Source organism: Eretmochelys imbricata, chromosome 3 (assembly GCF_965152235.1).
Source record: "Eretmochelys imbricata isolate rEreImb1 chromosome 3, rEreImb1.hap1, whole genome shotgun sequence".
In the NCBI taxonomy this organism is placed as follows: domain Eukaryota; kingdom Metazoa; phylum Chordata; order Testudines; family Cheloniidae; genus Eretmochelys; species Eretmochelys imbricata.
Window position 1 is genome coordinate 138,103,735 of NC_135574.1, and position 19,018 is coordinate 138,122,752.

Genomic DNA, 19,018 nt, shown 5'->3' on the forward strand with positions numbered 1-19,018 from the left:
CCAAATGTATGCCCTCTTCCCACAGAAGAGCCAAGCATTAAGGCCACCGCCTTGTGTGTGCACAGTCATTTTGCCAGCTATCACACAGGAAATCAATAGCAGAGCCAGGGTTGGAACACAGACCTGCAGGGTCCCTGCACTGCCTTAAACACAAGAGAACATCCTTTCTTTTCTTACAGCCCTCTTTCTCAATCATGGTCTCTCCAGTGCACTGGATAAAGCAAGGGTTCTGTAGAACAAGTAGTATGTAAACATGCAATTAAATACCATCATCATGCATACACATAAGGGGCCAAATTAAGACTGCCTGGGAAGTGACATACATAGAATTAACACCCAGCTAATGGAAGAACCCTAATTAGAACTCACAGGCTCACTCTTCCTCACTCCCAATGCAATACAACCACCCATGGGCCAAAGCTACTGGAGCATTCCTATATCTGGAGCTTTAGCTTTGTGCCTATCATGTGGGGAGCTCTGTAGGACTGGAACATAGTGCATTTGGCATGTAGGTAGCTTTATGGAGCTGGGTGGAACATTTGGAGGTTTTAGCAGCAAGCTCCTAACAAGCTCCACTGAGCACGTGCGCCTTTGTAACTCTGTCATGGGGACAGAAAAAACCCTCTCTCTGACACCTAGGCTCACCCCTTTTCCAAATACCAAGTCTTGCTCCACAACAAGGAGGCGCTAAAGCTCTTCAAGGGAATGGTTGGAAAAAATGTTAACATTGGCCAAACTACCTATTAATCCTTAGCCTTATTCTCCCTTTCGCTGAAATATTCCAAAAATTCATTCTGAGGCAGAGAGCAAGCATGGAAAATTTTCAGTCTGAGAGATTAAAGTTTGACACCTTTATTAGCAACTGAAAACAGGAGTTAATAGAAAGTGTTAGGCAATCTTAACTGTAGGTTGCTACAAGCTCTGCCTGTTATACCTTTCAACAAAGGCCAGTAACTGTTCTCCATGGTCTGTTAACTGCAGAACTAGTGTCCCACTGGCATTTCAGATAAATATATTTAAATACATAAAAACATTTTAAAATAGTCTACAACAATGATTAATAATAAATAGCAACAAGAAAAACAAGGTGAGGTCAAAAGGGAAAAAAATCAATCAAAACCAATATGCCTATCTCCTGTATCATTCCCTCTTCCACCAATCAAATCATTTTATTGTGGAATAATTAAACTACAATATATGCATATATTCTTTCAGATAAAGTAAACAAAAGTATGACCATTCAGACATAAGGCTGATATAGTCTGTGTTTCACACCACTGAGCTGTATACAATTATTTGATTTATTTATTGAAAGGATTAATCTGAAGCATCTATTCCTGGTGCTAGACATTTTTACAGCAAGTACGGTGTGTGATTACAAAAATAAACCCACACAAAATTCCAGTGCACACTGGCTTGCTGAAACTAGAATATTTGTCCAGCATGCTAACCCCATATCTGACCACTCTCTAACCCCCGCTTGCCCCCCCCCACATATATACACATTACCAAGCACCCAGAACTCTTCTCTCCCTCGAGCTTTCCAGCATCTTAAGAAGTTAACAAATCCAAGGTCTATCTGATCAAGGAGAAGGGCACATTTCAGAAGATGCCCTGCCACTTTTCCTTCCTTTTTAACCCTTTGGGCTGTTTTTAGCACAAGTACCTCTGTTGAGCACACAGCTGCTGCTGTATCACATAGGGAGAAAGATGGTCTGTCATCTAGGCAAGACTCAAAACCGTTTAGGTCTTTATAGTTTGAAATCAATAACAACCTCCACCTGGAAACTAATAGGCAGACAACATATAAATACTCACTGTTCAGAGACCTCAGTGATACATAGACATGGCAAGGATCACATAAGGAGAGAGGCTGGGATTTTCAAGGGAGACTAAGGAAGTTAGGTGTCTAACTCTCATATTTCAATGGGAACTAAGTGCCTCAATCCCATGAGCTCCTTTGAATATCCCAGAGTGCCTGGGCAACCAACTGATCTAGGCAGTACTGGATCACACTAAAACTTACAGACAGCCCCCCAACCTGAAGCAAATACTCTCCAGCAACCACATACCACACAAGAACAAAAACTCTAACCAGGAACCTATCCTTGCAACAAAGCCCGATGCCAACTCTATCCACATATTTATTCAAGTGACACCACCATAGGACCTAATCACATTAGCCATGCCATCAAGGGCTCGTTCACCTGCACATCTACCAATGTGATATACAGCATTATGTGCCAGCAATGCCTCTCTGCCATGTACATTGGCCAAACCGGACAGACTCTATGCAAAAGAATAAATGGACACAAATCTGACATCAGGAATCATAACATTCAAAAACCTTTAGGAGAACGCTTCAACCTCTCTGGCCACTCAGTAAAAGATTTAAGGGTGGTAATTTTGCAACAGAAAAGCTTCAAAAACAGACTCCAACGAGAAACTGCTGAGCTTGAATTAATATACAAACTAGATACCATTAACTTGGGTTTGACTAGAGACTGGGAGTGTCTGGGTCATTACACATTTTGAATCTATTTCCTTAGGTTAAGTATCCTCATACCTTCTTGTCAACTGTCTAAATGGGATAACCATTTTGATTATCACTACAAAAGTTTTTTTCTCCTGCTGATAATAGCTCATCTTAACTAATTAGCATCTCACAGTTTGTATGGCAACTTCCAATTTATCTGTATGTATATATATATATCTTTTTACTATATGTTCCATTTTATGCATCCAATGAAGTGGGCTGTAGCCCACGAAAGCTTATGCTCTAATAAATTGGTTAGTCTCTAAGGTGCCACAAGCACTCCTGTTCTTTTTGCGGATACAGACTAACATGGCTGCTACTCTGAAACCTTTAAAATATAGTTCTTTGCTTCCTAACAGGAGCTAGGAACTTTGCAAAAATGATACTCTCATCTCTTGTGTTACTGTAATATTTGGCCTCCCAGTGAACCAAGCATAAAGCAGTGCTTCCAAAAGGACTTGCTCTCAGTGGATGATTACTAAGCAGGGTGTAATAGTATCCGCTTGATGCATGGAGGAGCAGTTCTGTGAGCCTTCTGAGTTAAATGTTCCACTCAGAATCCCATGTCCTGTACTGAAGCTACAGTACTAACACCCCTGAGCAGCCTTTTTCCAAGAAATATTAGCTGAATGAAGAGCAAGAGGGAATCAACCAGTAGTTACATTGACTAGGGATGTCTCTCATCCAGCTGAACTGCCTCTTTACCCAAGAAGTACAGTATTATAATTTATCAATTTATGGTGCTGACATGGCTTCCCCACCCCATTACTGTAGTAGCTGAGTACCTCACAGTCTTCAATTATTTATCTTCACACCCCCATGAGGTAGGGACGTAATATTGCTCCCATTTTACAAATAGGGAACCAAAGCACAGAGACACTAATTAACTTGCCTGAGTCACACAGTAGGTGTCTAAGCAGGAAACTGAACCTACCTCTGTTGAACCTACATCCCAGGCTAGCATCCTAGCCACTGAACTATCCTTCCTCTCAGTTTCAGTCCCCTGCTTCAAATTTGTTCACATTGGGTCGCACTCCTTCAGAAAGAATCTAGTGTGGACCATTTTCACTCCCAGTACCAATCTTGATTCCACACTTCTCTACTCAAGAGCATGAAAACAGTCATATTGAGAGTATTAATGATATAACCATGAAAATAAATACGGTTTCATGTAATTGGTGTGGCTCCTTGATTACAGTCTCTTTTTATATCTCCTCCATTTCTTCCATTGACCTGGGCACAGGGCTTTACATTGATTAGGAGTGAATGTTTCCTTACTGCCTGAAGCCTGATGCTGTATTTTCTACAGGACATTTCACAGCTTGCTACTATAGTCCCATCTGTTTGCTACTCCTCTAGTTTTGATGACACTTGTTTTAAATTCAGTCATGGTCAAATCTGCAATGGGATGACACCTAATAAACATGGATGTGAAGTTATGTTAGTCATGTTCCTAAGATGAGGAGATGTGGATGGAAGCAAATCCCCTTTGCACAGTATTAGAAAGATGCTGTCAAATCCCCCAAACTACAAATTCTATTGCTATGTGGTTAATAGCTGTGTAAGCAGATAGGTGCTCTTAAATTTAAAGAAATCAAAACTGAGTTGTGATGGCATTCGGAAAGATGCTGACACTTTTAGGTGTGCCATTGTGCATCAACAGGTACTTTTTGCCTCATTGTGCATGGAATTACTATGTCAGAAATAGATGTTATTTATATCACTGCAATCGGTGGCATTTTGAGTCTCATACATATGAGACTTTAAAATGAGTGCTCTCTAACATGTCACAGGCATAGCTTTTTATTTGGCACCCATCACCGCTCAGATATTATGCTTTATTACGCCAATATAGGAACCTAGATAGATAGATATAATGGTAGATGGCACACTGAGAAATTAGCTCCAAACAAAATCCTCTAGGGTATTTTGCTGGATCAGTCACTTGCAGTTTGCCTGTGATTGTAAATAGGATTAGAGGAAAGAGCCTGGGATTATGTGGTAACAGTCTGGTTGGCAGCAAGACAAAATAGTTATAGAAAAGTGTAGAAAACATAGCATATGCTAGGTCGAACAGGTTCATGTTTGAACAGCTGCCTTGAATAAGGAATTACTGGGACATTTTTTAAATAAATAAAAAAAACCCCTTCCCATTCCTTTGTACCAGGCTGATAAAAGGTTTGCCCTTTAATTATCGCTTAGCTTTTTTAATTCAGAAATTGCCACCTACAAGTAACATGTTATTTAGCAAACACCCATTGGCCCAGATCTTATTCCCTTTGAAATCAATGCAAAACAACAGCTGGGAAAAGGATAGGGTCCAGAATATTTCATGTATATATTTGATCCAAAATTGTTCCATAACTTGTCTAGATAAGGGTTTTCCTGTATTAACACATTAAATCCAAATTTAATGTTGCAGATCGCCAAACTGTGAATATGTTAAATACAGTATGGTAAAACAATGCCCAATAGCATGGCATAATCTGCCCCCAGTTACTCTGGTGTAAATTTGGAATAACTTCAGTGCTATATACTCTCACCTCTAGAAACTGAGGGTGTTTGGCATCTTTCAAAATAGGGCTTTTACACTAGACCAGGGTCTCTCTCCATAATGCTTAGGTATCTGGTGAATCCCATTTTTAAGGAAGTCACAGCTGGGCAATGAAAAGTGATGTGTGGGTGAAAGCACAAGAACTTAGTATGGGGATGGGGTTTTGATGTACATACCTTTGAGAAACAAAATTCACTTTTTTTGGTTGTAGAAAAGCAAAAATTAATATTCATTGTTAAGTTCTTCTCACATGCATATGATTTTAATACAGCTTCATTGGAACAGCAACAACCAAAAATGGCTTTTGCCAGTGGTTTGGCTATAATTCTATACTGTGAAATAGGCCTTTTCTGTTCATTGCTTAAAGAGATCTTGTTTTAAACTAGAAAATTTTAGATTTGACAAGTTGTCCTACACATACACAGCACCTTTATTATGTAATTTTTGAAGAGAAGTTTCTTGGGGATTTACAAGCTTTTAAAAAACTTGCATGACAGGAGCAAGTCACATCAGTCATACCATGTTTAACCTTACACTAAGAGTTAAGAGCATTTTATTGTTCTTTTTAACCACTGTGGGGGAGATTTTCAAAAGCAGCTAAGACATTTAGGAGCAAACATCCATGGGATTTTTGCTCCTAAATCCCTTAGTTGCATTTGAAAATTTCCCACTGTAAGTTTACTGTCCTGATAATGCTGTATATATTAAAAGATACCAAATGCCCTGTGGTTGGTCAGTGTTTCTGAGACATGTAATATGATGATTTGAGAAAGGATCTCTCTAGAAACTGGGCATGACCAGAATAGTGTGTTTAGGGATACAGACTATTTATATCTTTGTTGGTGTTGGCCTGAGCACCATGAACACCCAAAGCCATCGGAAAATGAGGGCCTGCGATACCTCGTAGATTTGGACCCTTAAGGACAAGAAATGGGACTATATCTATAAGGGAGAAAATAAATATAAAAGAATGGCAACAGACACACAAAACATTTCTTAGCTGTAGTTAAAAGATAACAACTCTTCCGCTTCACCTTAAATTTTCAGAGCTGAACTCTGACTCCAGGAACTTGAGAAACTGCTCTCTCCCCACTGTGTCCTTCAATGCTTCATCCATGCCAAAGCCCCATCGCTTTACCCTCTGTTGCCCTGGCTCTTTGCTGGGGGCAAGAAAAAAAGTAGTCACAGACTGAGCTAGCACGTGGTAGTGTTGTATATGCAAGTAATGATGGGAACTCCTAAAGTTCAGCTACAGGTTTCTCACCTTCCAAGTCACTTGTGCTTGTATGGTGTTGTTATACAGAGATTTAATGGTCGGTGCCAAGCACACTGTCAGTGCTTAATCAATGTAGCATAGGAGTGGGCGTGTATGTGTATACACACATATACACACACACACATATGGGGCTCCCCTTTTCATCCCCCTTCCCAGTGGAACCCTGTATATTGGCCATTGTGGACCCTGCAGTTTTTCATGCAGGTATATGAATCCATTCAAAATAACAGGAAACTGTACAGCTGAAAAGACCAAGAGCAAATTGGTATGCATGGTAATCTCATTCCTATCTGCCTCAGTACTGTGCTGCAGAATGTATGGTGGAAATCTGCACATTTCAAACAAAGACAGAAATTATTGCTACATACATTATTAATCGGAAAAGAAGGAAGAAATAACATACCAGACCTCTAGTTCCCAGAATGTAGTGTCATCTGATAGCCAAGGGTTAGAGGGGTCAGGTGGCACAAGAAATGGATCATATTCCACATACTGCTCTGTGTAAGCTAACAGACTAAAAAAAACAAAACCATCAAATATTGTCATGTTAACGAGCTTTATGATCAGAAACCTGTTTTTCAAAAGTAAACTCTGGTGGTGGTGGGATACTGCTTCCTATTTTATCAAGGGCTGAAATAAAATAAACGGCAAGCTTTATTAATACTTCTAAACATTTCTGCATGGAATTTCACTGAAGAATTCCAAATGGATTAATTAAAAAAGTCTAACATGCACCCCATGAATCAGGTTTCAGCCTCATTTTATAGATGAGGCAACTGAAGTGCAAAGAGATTGAAATAAGGCAACAGAGAGAAGCTGAAATAAAAAAACTAATTAAGTAGATCTGACTCTGAGTAGGGGAGGGCTGAACTGGAAGGGAAGCTCACTGGGAGGCTTAATTGAGGCAAAGTGGCAACATTATTGTACAACAGATCTGGGGATAGGTCCCTGAGCTGCATAGGTGCTGTCACTCAGCCTACGGCCTGATTCACCAACTCAGCAGTGCAATGGCTCATTCGGGTGGCCAGACTGCAGGGGGTAGGAAAAATTACAAAAAAACAGGGCAAACTCTGGTTTCTCTAAAACAGGCACCAGTTCTGAAAATAAGGATATTTCTGGCTTTCTGGGAGATATAGTTGCCCTATTTGTTTATAAAAACTGGGTTGTTCAGTCATATTAATTCAGGGTGGGGTAAGAACATGCAGGATAAGAGTCAGTTAATGATGGTGGTGGTGCCGGGGGGAGAGAATGAAACAGGGGTCATTTTTTTAAAAATTTCTCAGGAATGAACTTAGTACAATGTCCTGGTGCAAAAATGTCTTTCAGGCCCACAAAAAATCATCAACACCAGCGGTGGTACCCGATGACTTCAACAGGAGTTTGTGAGAAGGCCACCAATTTGGCCAATACCAGGGGCTGAACTAGGGGCTTCCGGAGCTGAAAATAAGAGATGCTTTAATGAAGCTAAAGAGCCAGGCTCTATACTGTAGAGCTGTAACAGACACAGCCTCTGTACATAGGGTACAGATAAACATATGCAACATAAAATAACCAGTAGGTTACATCTACATTAGGAATTTTGTAGCCTTTTCTCCACACTGGTCCTGAAAAACAGATTTTCCTAGGGTAGGCAATGTCAGGGAGCTTAGTGTACAAAGCAGTTACATGATCAGGCCACAGCTTTCTTCTAAATTCAGCACTTTTTTTCTGTTTCACTGAACTGAGAGAAATGGCATTAAATCATACCATATTAGCGAATCAGAAAATAGACATGCCTTCATTTCTCACATAAAGTAAACTGTCTTCAGTCAAGTTGAATAAACATCCCAACTCCCTTGTCTCCTCCTCACAGATATTTTCTAGATACTTCTTAGACCATTTCAAAAATAGAAAATGTGACAATATACGTACCTCTCTGCAACTTTTGACATTTTTAACCGATGTCTGTCTAACTGTATTTGCCAATATTTTATCTGAAAAAGTGAAGGCAAAAAGTGGCATGAGTAATGTCTTGCTTGGTTTTATTTTTAGAACTTTTTATTAGGACTACAATGTAGATTTAATTTTTTCTAAGTCACAGAGAAGTGTATCTGAGCTATAATGACATATTATCATAATGTTTTTAAAGTAGATGGAACTCTATAAATACAAGACATTATACATAGCTAAAAATGGACAAGTATAACATTTTTTCCTAAAGGTTCATCAATATAAATCTAATTAGTATTTTAATTTTTACAGAGAAACCCATTAATTGTTCCCACTCACCTTTTACCACTTCTATTGCTCTGGGAAAGATTAATGAAACTTTAATGGCAATATGTGAGTAAATCTACATACACTGAGATACAACTATGCTCTCAAACCTTATAGTGGAGTGTTGGAAGAGAGAATGAGTGACCTGGTTACTGAAGAAAGGCTAATGCATTTAATTTAAAAAAGAACACACTAACTGTATTATTGGTAAAGCCTTACACTGTTAATAAAGACTAAAAAAATTTAGTGCTACTCCCATTACCATTAATGAAAGTTATATGCATAAATCTCCATGTACTGAGATGAGAAGAAATATACTCTCAAACTTTGTTTCCTCTAACCATTTAATTGATCTAATTTAAATGTTAAAGAAATATACTTGACAGTTATGGTAACTTTTTATTCTAATTTTAGAAGTTTATTATAATTGTTTTCAAACCTCTTGGTGTAATTCGTCTTCTGTAGGTGGCTTAGTTTCTGGTACTGGTGTGTGGGTAGGACTATGACTTCGAATGTCATTTTGTAATCCATAGACAGACTATGAAAAAGTATGGAAAGAAAGACATTTGTTTTTAAAGAGTGCTTATCTTATACAAACATCATCATATATATTTTTGTATTATGTATTCAAGAAGTTAGCTACCTCTGTGTTTTCACAAGCCTTACATCACTGTTCAACAGTCCTGTAAATATGCCATGCATTGAAACACAATGTTGCAAAATGAAATAAAGAATTCTGAGAAAAGGCCCTATTACATGATAACATAGGATTTTATGTCTAACTCTCTCTCTATATATTTGCATGTAGCACATATTAGGGATGACACAGTAGGGCAGCTATTACAGTGGGTGGAGGTGGTTGGCACGGAAGAGAAGGAACAGGAAATTGAGAGGTACACGGCCATGATGAATTATTATTTGTACAGTTCCCAAATGTGTGCCAGGTGCTTGATAAATGACTAATGCCTGGGACCTTTCACTAATGCAATCAAATTGTGCTGATGACATCTCCAAATCCAGTCTTCCTTCAGATTCAGGACTTTACCATGTAACAACACTATACTCTAATTACAAAGTGATACTTTAGATCAGGGATCGGCAACCTCTGGCACGCGGCCCATCAGGGAAATCTGCTGACGGGCTGGGACGGTTTGTTTACCTGCAGCATCCGCAGGTTCGGCCAATCGCAGCTCCCACTGGCCGTGGTTGGCCATTCCAGGCCAATGGGGGCTGTGGGAAGCGGCATGGGCTGCGGGATGTGCTGGCTGCCACTTACCACAGCCCCCATTGGCCTGGAATGGCCAACCGCGGCCAGTGGGAGCTGCGATTGGCCGAACCTGCGGATGCTGCAGGTAAACAAACCGTCCCGGCCCGTCAGCAGATTTCCCTGATGGGCTGCGTGCCAAAGGTTGCCGATCCCTGCTTTAGATTAAAAATGGGATCAATGTACAGAACTGGGATCCAGCTCTGGATCTGAAATACCTTATAATTTAGGGCTGTTTGGACCTGGGGTATTGGTCCAACCTGTTATATAGAATTGGGCAATTTGTAAAACTGGTTTGGTATATCAAATCTATTTCCTCCAAAGTTCCAGGGATTTTATCTGGGGACATCTTTATTCTAAATTAGAGTTTCTCTTTACCTTCAAGGATGTGCAGGGATCCATTTTTCAGAGTAGCAGCCGTGTTAGTCTGTATCCGCAAAAAGAAAAGAAGTCCTTGTGGCACCTTAGAGACTAACAAATTTATTAGAGCATAAGCTTTCGTGGGCTACAGCCCACTTCATCGGATGCATAGAATGGAACATATAGTAAGAAGAGGTATATATACATACAGATAAGTTGGAAGTTGCCATACAAACTGTGAGAGGCTAATTAGATAAGATGATAATAGCTCATCTTAACTAATTAGCCGCTCACAGTTTGCATGGCAACTTCCAACTTATCTGTATTTATGTATATCTCTTCTTCCTATATGTTCCATTCTGTGCATCTGATGAAGTGTGCTGTAGCCCACGAAAGCTTATGCTCTAATAAATGTGTCAGTCTCTAAGGTGCCACAAGTACTCCTGTTTTTTTTTTCAGGGATCCATTGCTACTACTATTTTTCTTGCATGTTTGTACTTACTCAAAGTGAAAGTTCTGTGGGCATTTTTACTTATATTTTTCCCTTTAACTACTATAGAAAATTTGTAACAGGGATACTAAGTATTTACCATGCAATATTCAATATACTGAACAACATACTGACAATATGTTCTGCACTTCAAAATATGGGTCTCCTATTCTTTTGGTCCCTGTCTATGCCTCTGAGGGATTCCTTGGGGCCATAGAATTTACATTTGCAAACAACATATTTTGTTTAGGGCAGTTAAAATTGGAAAGTTCCTGTAAGACTTTATTATGCATGAAACACAGAAGTTGAAGGTGCTAAGTACCCTTAAATAGCCTTGTAAGAAAAAGTGTAAAGAAAAATGACAGGTTTCAGAGGAGCAGCCATGTTAGTCTGTATCCGCAAAAAGAAAAGGAGTACTTGTGGTACCTTAGAGACTAACACATTTATTTGAGCATAAGCTTTTGTGAGCTACAGCTCACTTCATCGGATGCATTCAGTGGACAATACAGTGGGGAGATTTATATACATAGAGAACATGAAACAATGGGTGTTACCATACACACTGTAATGAGAGTGATCAGGTAAGGTGAGCTATTACCAGCAGGAGAGTGTGGCTGGTGTGATGAGGCTCTATGATGGTGTCCCCTGAATAGATATGTGGACACAGTTGGCAATGGGCTTTGTTGAAAGAACAGGTTCCTGGGTTAGTGGTTCTGTTGTGTGGTGTGTGGTTGCTGGTGAGTATTTGCTTCAGGTTGGGGGGCTGTCTGTAAGAAAGGACTTGCCTGTCTCCCAAGATCTGTGAGAGTGATGGGTCGTCCTTCAGGATAGGTTGTAGATCTTTGATGATGCATTGGAGAGGTTTTAGTTGGGGGCTGAAGGTGATGGCTAGTGGCATTCTATTATTTTCTTTGCTGGGCCTGTCCTGTAGTAGGTGACTTCTGGGTACTCTTCTGGCTCTGTCAATCTGTTTCGTCACTTCAGCAGGTGGGTATTGTAGTTGTAAGAATGCTTGATAGAGATCTTGTAGGTGTTTGTCTCTCTCTGAGGGGTTGGAGCAAATGCGGTTGTATCGAAGAGCTTGGCTGTAGACAATGGATCGTGTGGTGTGGTCTGGATGAAAGCTGGAGGCATGTAGGTAGGCATAGCAGTCGGTAGGTTTCTGGTATATGGTGGTGTTTATGTGACCATCGTTTATTAGCACCATAGTGTCCAGGAAGTGGTTCTTTTGTGTGGACTGGTCCAGGCTGAGGTTGATGGTAGGATGGAAATTGTTGAAATCATGGTGGAATTCCTCAAGGACTTCTTTTCCATGGGTCTAGATGATGAAGATGTCATCAATGTAGCACAAGTAGAGTAGGGGCATTAGGGGACGAGAGCTGAGGAAGAGTTGTTCTAAGTCAGCCATAAAAATGTTGGCATACGGTGGGGCCATGCGGGTACCCATAGCAGTGCCGCTGATTTGAAGGTATATATTGTCCCTAAATGTGAAATCGTTATGGGTGAGGACAAAGTCACAAAGTTCAGCCACCAGGTTTGCCATGACATTATCGGGGATACTGTTCCTGATGGCTTGTAGTCCATCTTTGTGTGGAATGTTGGTGTAGAGGGTTTCTACATCCATAGTGGTTAGGATGGTGTTATCAGGAAGATCACCGATGGATTGTAGTTTCCTCAGGAAGTCTGTGGTGTCTCAAAGATAGCTGGGAGTGTTGGTAGCGTAGGGCCTGAGGAGGGAGTCTACATAGCCAGCCAATCCTGCTGTCAGGGTGCTAATGCCTGAGAGGAAGGTGCGTCCAGGATTTCCAGGTTTATGGATTTTGGGTAGCAGATAGAATACCCCTGGTCAGGGTTCAAAAACCAGTCAGAGAACACTTCAATCTCTTTTGTCACTTGATTACAGACCTAAAAGTGACAATTCTTCAACAAAAAAACTTCAAACAGACTCCAAGGAGAGACTGCTGAATTGGAATTAATTTGCGAACTGGATACAATTAACTTAGGCTTGAATAAAGACTGGGTGTGGATGGGTCATTACACAAAGTAAAACTATTTCCCCATGTTTATTTTTCCCCCTACTTTTCCTCACATATTCTTGTCAACTGCTGGAAATGGCCCACCTTGATTATCACTACAAAAGGTTCCCCTGCATCCCCGCTCTCCTGCTGGTAATAGCTCACCTTACCTGATCACTCTCCTTACAGTGTGTATGGTAACACCCATTGTTTCATGTTCTCTATGTATTTAAATCTCCCCACTGTATTTTCCACTGAATGCATCCGATGAAGTGAGCTGTAGCTCACGAAAGCTTATGCTCAAATAAATTTGTTAGTCTCTAAGGTGCCACATGTACTCCTTTCCTAAAGAAAAAACAGATCTGTTTTAATTTTTAGTAAATGGCTTACTAATTAGTAGTTTCAAGTCACAACAGGCTATGGAATTTTTGATGTATTTTTTCAATGCAAAGAAAGGAAAAAAAGGATTTACATATTTCAGTCATATTAAATAAACAACTCTGGAAATATATCACTTTCTATCCAAACACTGTACTTACCTTTCTGGTTTTGTGAGGATTTTTCATTCTTGAAGACTTTTTAATATCCACTTCAGTAGTGTTTACACATCCAGGCTAAAATTAAAAATAACATAAGAATGGAATCTGATACTGAACTCCATATTTATTGTATTTAGTTACCGCACAGTGAAGCCTGTACTACGGGTTAGAATAAGCAGAGACATGGTTAAAACTGTGAAGTATGGATAAATCTATCCTGAGGATGACAACCTATATTCAAAAATGTAAGATGCCCGAGTGTAGACTCCTCTGGAAAAATATGAGATAACACTGCACGCAGGACCATGAATATTAGCTGTTTGTACCCTGCATCTATGTAGCAATATGGATGCCACTATAATGCAAAAGCAATGCCTTCAGGAAATAATATGTTGAAACCTGCACTGAGATCCACGTCCAGCAGACAATCTGCTGTCTTAATTTATTACTGTAAAAGATCACTAGGGTTTCCAGAGCAATGTTGTTTGGTCTATTTTGAATAGGGTTGCCGACTTTCTGATTGCAGAAAACCAAATACCCTTGCCCCACCCCTGCTCTGCCCCTTCCCCAAGGCCCTGCCCTTTCCCCACCCCTTCTCCAAGGACCTGCCCCCCGACTCCATCCTGCCTCCCTATGTCACTTGTTCTCCCCCACCCTCACTCACTTGCTCAGTTTCACCAGGCAGGGGGTTGGGGTGCGGGAGGGGGTGAGGGCTCTGGCTGGGTGTGCAGGCTCAGGGGTAGGGCTGGGGATGAGGGGTTTTGGGTGCAGGAGGGGGATCCAGGCTGGGGGGGTGAGGCCAAGGAGTTTGGCATGTGGAAGGAGATTCTGGACTGAGGCAGGGGGTTGGGGTGTGGCAGGGGGAATGGGCTGTGTGCTGGGGGTTCAGGCTCTGGGGTGTGGCCAGAAATGAGGGGTTCAGGGTGTGGGAGGGAGCTCCCGGCTGGGGAAGGGGATTGAGGTGCGGGAGGGGGTGAGGGCTGTGGCTAGAGTGCGGGCTCTGGTGTGGGGCCGGGGTGAGGGTTTAGAGTGAAGGAGAGGACTCTGGGCTGGAGCCGAGGGGTTCAGTGTGCAGGATGGGTGCAGGCTCTGGGAGGGAGTTTTGGTGCAGCAGGGGCTCAGGGCTGGGGCGGAGAGGACTGGGATGCAGGAGGGGGCTCCGGGCTGGGCCAGGGGGTTGGGGTGAGGGTTTCAGCTGCGGGTGTGGGCTCTGGGGTGGGGCCGGAGAAAGTCCTCCAGTCAAACAAGCCTTTACAATTGAAAAAATAAAGCAAATGGAAGCAACAAACAAATGTACATTTCAGTCCTTCTTGCCACATCATAAAGAAGCACAAAAGGACACAAAATCCATTTTTTAAAGATCTGCTTGTACACTTTGTTACAAGTGCAACTTTCTGTGTTTAAATAAGGTTTTGCACCCAAAACTGAAGAATTCTAGAATGTGCTGCCACTACCCTGATATTTAGGCATGGTATGGTGAGCCAAGATGACGTTTTAACCAAAGCTGCGTGAAACTCAATAGTATTCATTTCTGGGGCACAGTGTAGACATTTGAATCTTTTCATCAGTTTCAGTTCATGTTAGTTTGAACCCCAAGTTCTGCTCTGAGTTTTTGACTCAAAGTGAAACTTGGCCAATTTAAGATTATGAAAAATCATAAATCATTCGTGGTTACTAAAATGTAATAGAACCTTTAGAAAACCCTGTGCTACCTTTCACACGTACAATCATACACCAATTGAACTCAACGGCAAAACTCTCATTGACTTCTATGGGAACACCATCAGGCCACAGAATTTTACCAAACATCAAACATGGTGAGTTTTGTATTGTTTGGGTTTTCATACCAAAATTTTTACACAGACCTAACTCAAGCCTTTTACTCGCTTTGACTTGCTTTACTGCAGAACATTTCAACAGTCAACCACTTAGGATATGACACATCCATAAAAGTAGATAATCTGGGAACCATGTTGCAAACACCACACAAAATTTGAAAGATGTTTCTTTTTCCACCATTTCATTATGCTTTTAGTGGTTATGTCCCTTTAAGATTTTAATTTAAAGATTAATTGTAACAATTATAAATAATATGTAAAGTGTAGGGAAAGGAGTCAAATTCATCCCAGAAATAACTCCATGCACAAATTCAACCCATTATTTAATTTTAAACTCTGTCTCACTAAAAAGACTGGGCCAGATTTTGTCTTTAATTATATTCAGTGATGTTAAAACGGTGATTGAAAACAGAATTTAACCTTCCCTCACTTTTGTAAGCCTTTATATCTAGCTCTTTGTGAGCCTTATATCTTGTCCCTGGGTTTATGTCATTTTAATGTATTTTATTTTATTTTAAATGTGTATTTTAAATGTGTTATATTGTTGCATACATTTTTTAATGTTGCAAACACAGTTGCTCCAAGTTGGGACTTTACTGGGCCAATCTGAGCCTTCAATGAAATGTTAGAGTTGTTATAAATACCACAGAATTAGGAAAAAGAAAGGAGTACTTGTGGCACCTTAGAGACTAACCAATTTATTTGAGCATAAGCTTTCGTGAGCTACAGCTCACTTCATTGGATGCATACTGTAGAAAGTTTAGAAGATCTTATTATATACACACAAAGCATGAAAAAAAACCTCCTCCCACCCCACTCTCCTGCTGGTAATAGGTTATCTAAAGTGATCACTCTCCTTACAATGTGTATGATTATCAAGTTGGGCCATTTCCAGCACAAATCCAGGTTTTCTCAGCCCCCCCCTCCCCCCCCAAAACTCACTCTCCTGCTGGTAATAGCTTATCTAAAGTGACCACTCTCCTTACAATGTAGCCAGTAGCCGTCACCTTCAGCCCCCAACTAAAACCCCTCCAACACATTATTAAGGATCTACAACCTATCCTGAAGGATGACCCAACACTCTCACAAATCTTGGGAGACAGGCCAGACCTTGCCTACAGACAGCCCCCCAACCTGAAACAAATACTCACCAGCAACCACATACCACACAACAGAACCACTAACCCAGGAACCTATCCTTGCAACAAAGCCCATTGCCAACTGTGCCCACATATCTATTCAGGGGACACCATCACAGGGCCTAATAACATCAGCCACACTATCAGAGGCTCGTTCACCTGCACATCAACCAATGTGATATATGCCATCATTTGCCAGCAATGCCCCTCTGCCATGTACATTGGTCAAACTGGACAGTCTCTACGTAAAAGAGTAAATGGACACAAATCAGATGTCAAGAATTATAACATTCATAAACCAGTTGGAGAACACTTCAATCTCTCTGGTCACGCAATTACAGACATGAAAGTCGCTATTTTAGAACAAAAAAACTTCAAATCCACACTCCAGGGAGAAACTGCTGAATTGGAATTCATTTGCAAAGTGGATACAATTAACTTAGGCTTGAATAGAGACTGGGAGTGGCTTAGTCATTATGCAAGGTAGCCTATTTCCCCTTGTTTTTTCCTACCTCTCCCCCTCCCCCCTCAGACATTCTTGTTAAACCCTGGATTTGTGCTGGAAATGGCCCACCTTGATTATCATACACAATGTAAGGAGAGTGGTCACTTTAGATAAGCTATTACCAGCAGGAGAGTGAGTTTGTGTGTGTGTGTGGGGGGGGGGGGTGAGAAAACCTGGATTTGTGCTGGAAATGGCCCAACTTGGTTATCATACACATTGTAAGGAGAGTGATCACTTTAGATAAGCTATTACCAGCAGGAGAGTGGAGTGGGAGGAGGTATTTTTTCATGCTTTGTGTGTATATAATAAGATCTTCTAAACTTTCCACAGTATGCATCCGATGAAGTGAGCTGTATCTCACCAAAGCTTATGCTCAAATAAATTGGTTAGTCTCTAAGGTGCCACAAGTACTCCTTTTCTTTTTGCGAATACAGACTAACACGGCTGTTACTCTGAAACCTGACAGAATTAGGAGTTTATAATGGAAATGTCAGACTCTTCTTAACAGGTAGCACTACAGGGGGTATTTCTGGTTATAACCAGAGGCAATAGAGTGACAGGCACTGGGAGGCTGAGTACAGGGGAAATTCACCCTGTTGGATGCAGTTAGCCCCACCCCTTCCTCCTCAGAGGAAGTGCAGTGATGGGGCAGGAAGTAAAATAATTTTTAAATGTCTTGAGACACCTATCCTGATTCTTGCTTGCATATTTATACCTGCTTCTGGAAATTTCCACTACATGCATCTGACAAAGTGGGTATTCACCCACAAAAGCTTATGCTCCAATACGTCTGTTAGCCTATAAGGTGCCACAGAACTCTTTGCTACTTTTACAGATCCAGACTAACACGGCTACCCTTCCGATATTTGAGACATTAAAAAATTCCTTAGCACAAAGCCAAGGTTTCCCATTCCCCTAAAAATGCAACGATATCATCATCTATGAAACATCAGCAGTGTCTTCAGAAAGAGAAAAGAATTAATCCAGGTGTGCTCCTGCAAAATGATATTATGTCTGTGTGCTTATTGCTACTAAGAAGTTTGGGTGTTAAAAGCCCAGAAGATGACTGGTAGAAAAGGAATCTGAAAGATTCAGATGAAGTGCTGGATGACTGGAAATGCCCATCAGAGAAATGAAAAAAAAAAAAAAGTGTCTGATCTAGGAAAGTAGACTATGGGTAAAATTTATTATACCAAAGTAGGAGTATTTTAATTTGTGACTGAGGCAGAAAAAGAAGATATTCTGCTCAGTTGGTGTAAATCCGGAGGAAATCCATTGATTTCATCAACTCAATTGACTTCATTGTAGTTCTTACAAATTTACACTAGTGTAACTGAACCGAATTTGCCCTTTTAAAAGAGATTAAACAAGTGAAATGCTGAAGAGGAGTTATACTCAACTGGGGAAAGTTTTGTGGGCAGACTAGAAACCAGTCCTCACATCTTACTGTTTGTCGCTTATATTAGTGCTCTATTAGAAGGACTCATTAAATTTTCTGATGTTGTAAAAAAAGACACAAACTGTACAGTAAGTTTAAAAAAATTCAGATAGTTTCATTTTCAAGCTACCTTACTAAAACTAACTGCTGACAAATTCAAAACAACACTCATTGGGCTGGAATATAGCGCACAAGTACAGAAGGACAGAATTAAATTAGCATAAGAGGCTTTTGCAGAGAAACATAGGGCCATATTAGTGAATTCTTGGCAAGAACAGCTACATGATATGAAAATGCACACAGTATAGTTGAAAGAAATTACTACAGGCAGAGAAGGTGTCCTGTTTTTCATCTTATTTAGGTTTGTGATGTTTGGAATGGATATATTCAACCAATTTTGCAGCTTTCTAATAGCCAGAGAAGGTGGATAATATGGAAACACAATGAGTGAATTACACTGTTCATCAGAAAAGAGTTTTTCTTTCCCATCTCAAAATATTTAGTTTGCTTTTGGACATAATATTATCAAAAGGATACAGTCACTTTTAGAGGGGGAAAAGTCTGAAAAGAACACAGAGTGTATAAAGCTGCATAAAACTGCAGCTCAGTTGTCTCAGGGGACATAACACAGTAGTGAGTGAGGGACAACCCCCCTTCCAGGAGCATGAGTGGAAGACCAAGAGTAGAGATAAAGATTAGCAGTAGGAAGAAGGGCAAAAGTAGCCATCTGTATGAGGGAGTGGGACTTCCAGGAAGTGTCCCTCGGGGGTTGGGAGAAAGGCCAGTGTGCAAATAACCTATGCAGAGG

The 19,018-nt window shown here is 40.7% G+C and overlaps 1 protein-coding gene across 6 annotated transcripts in view; it reads right to left on the reverse strand.

The window, feature by feature from the left end:
* The window catches only part of RGS7 (regulator of G protein signaling 7), a 420,392-nt gene that overhangs the window by 11,598 nt on the left and 389,776 nt on the right, over positions 1-19,018 (reverse strand). For 5 of the 6 annotated variants that reach the window (XM_077811866.1, XM_077811869.1, XM_077811867.1 and 2 more), the window contains 5 exons: positions 13,291-13,365; positions 9,062-9,160; positions 8,278-8,339; positions 6,770-6,880; positions 6,125-6,250 (listed from right to left, as the gene is read on the reverse strand). In XM_077811866.1, coding sequence (XP_077667992.1) covers positions 6,125-6,250; positions 6,770-6,880; positions 8,278-8,339; positions 9,062-9,160; positions 13,291-13,365 — 473 coding nt within the window. The remainder of the gene's footprint in view (positions 1-6,124; positions 6,251-6,769; positions 6,881-8,277; positions 8,340-9,061; positions 9,161-13,290; positions 13,366-19,018) is intronic. The other variant, XM_077811868.1, reaches the window with a different exon arrangement.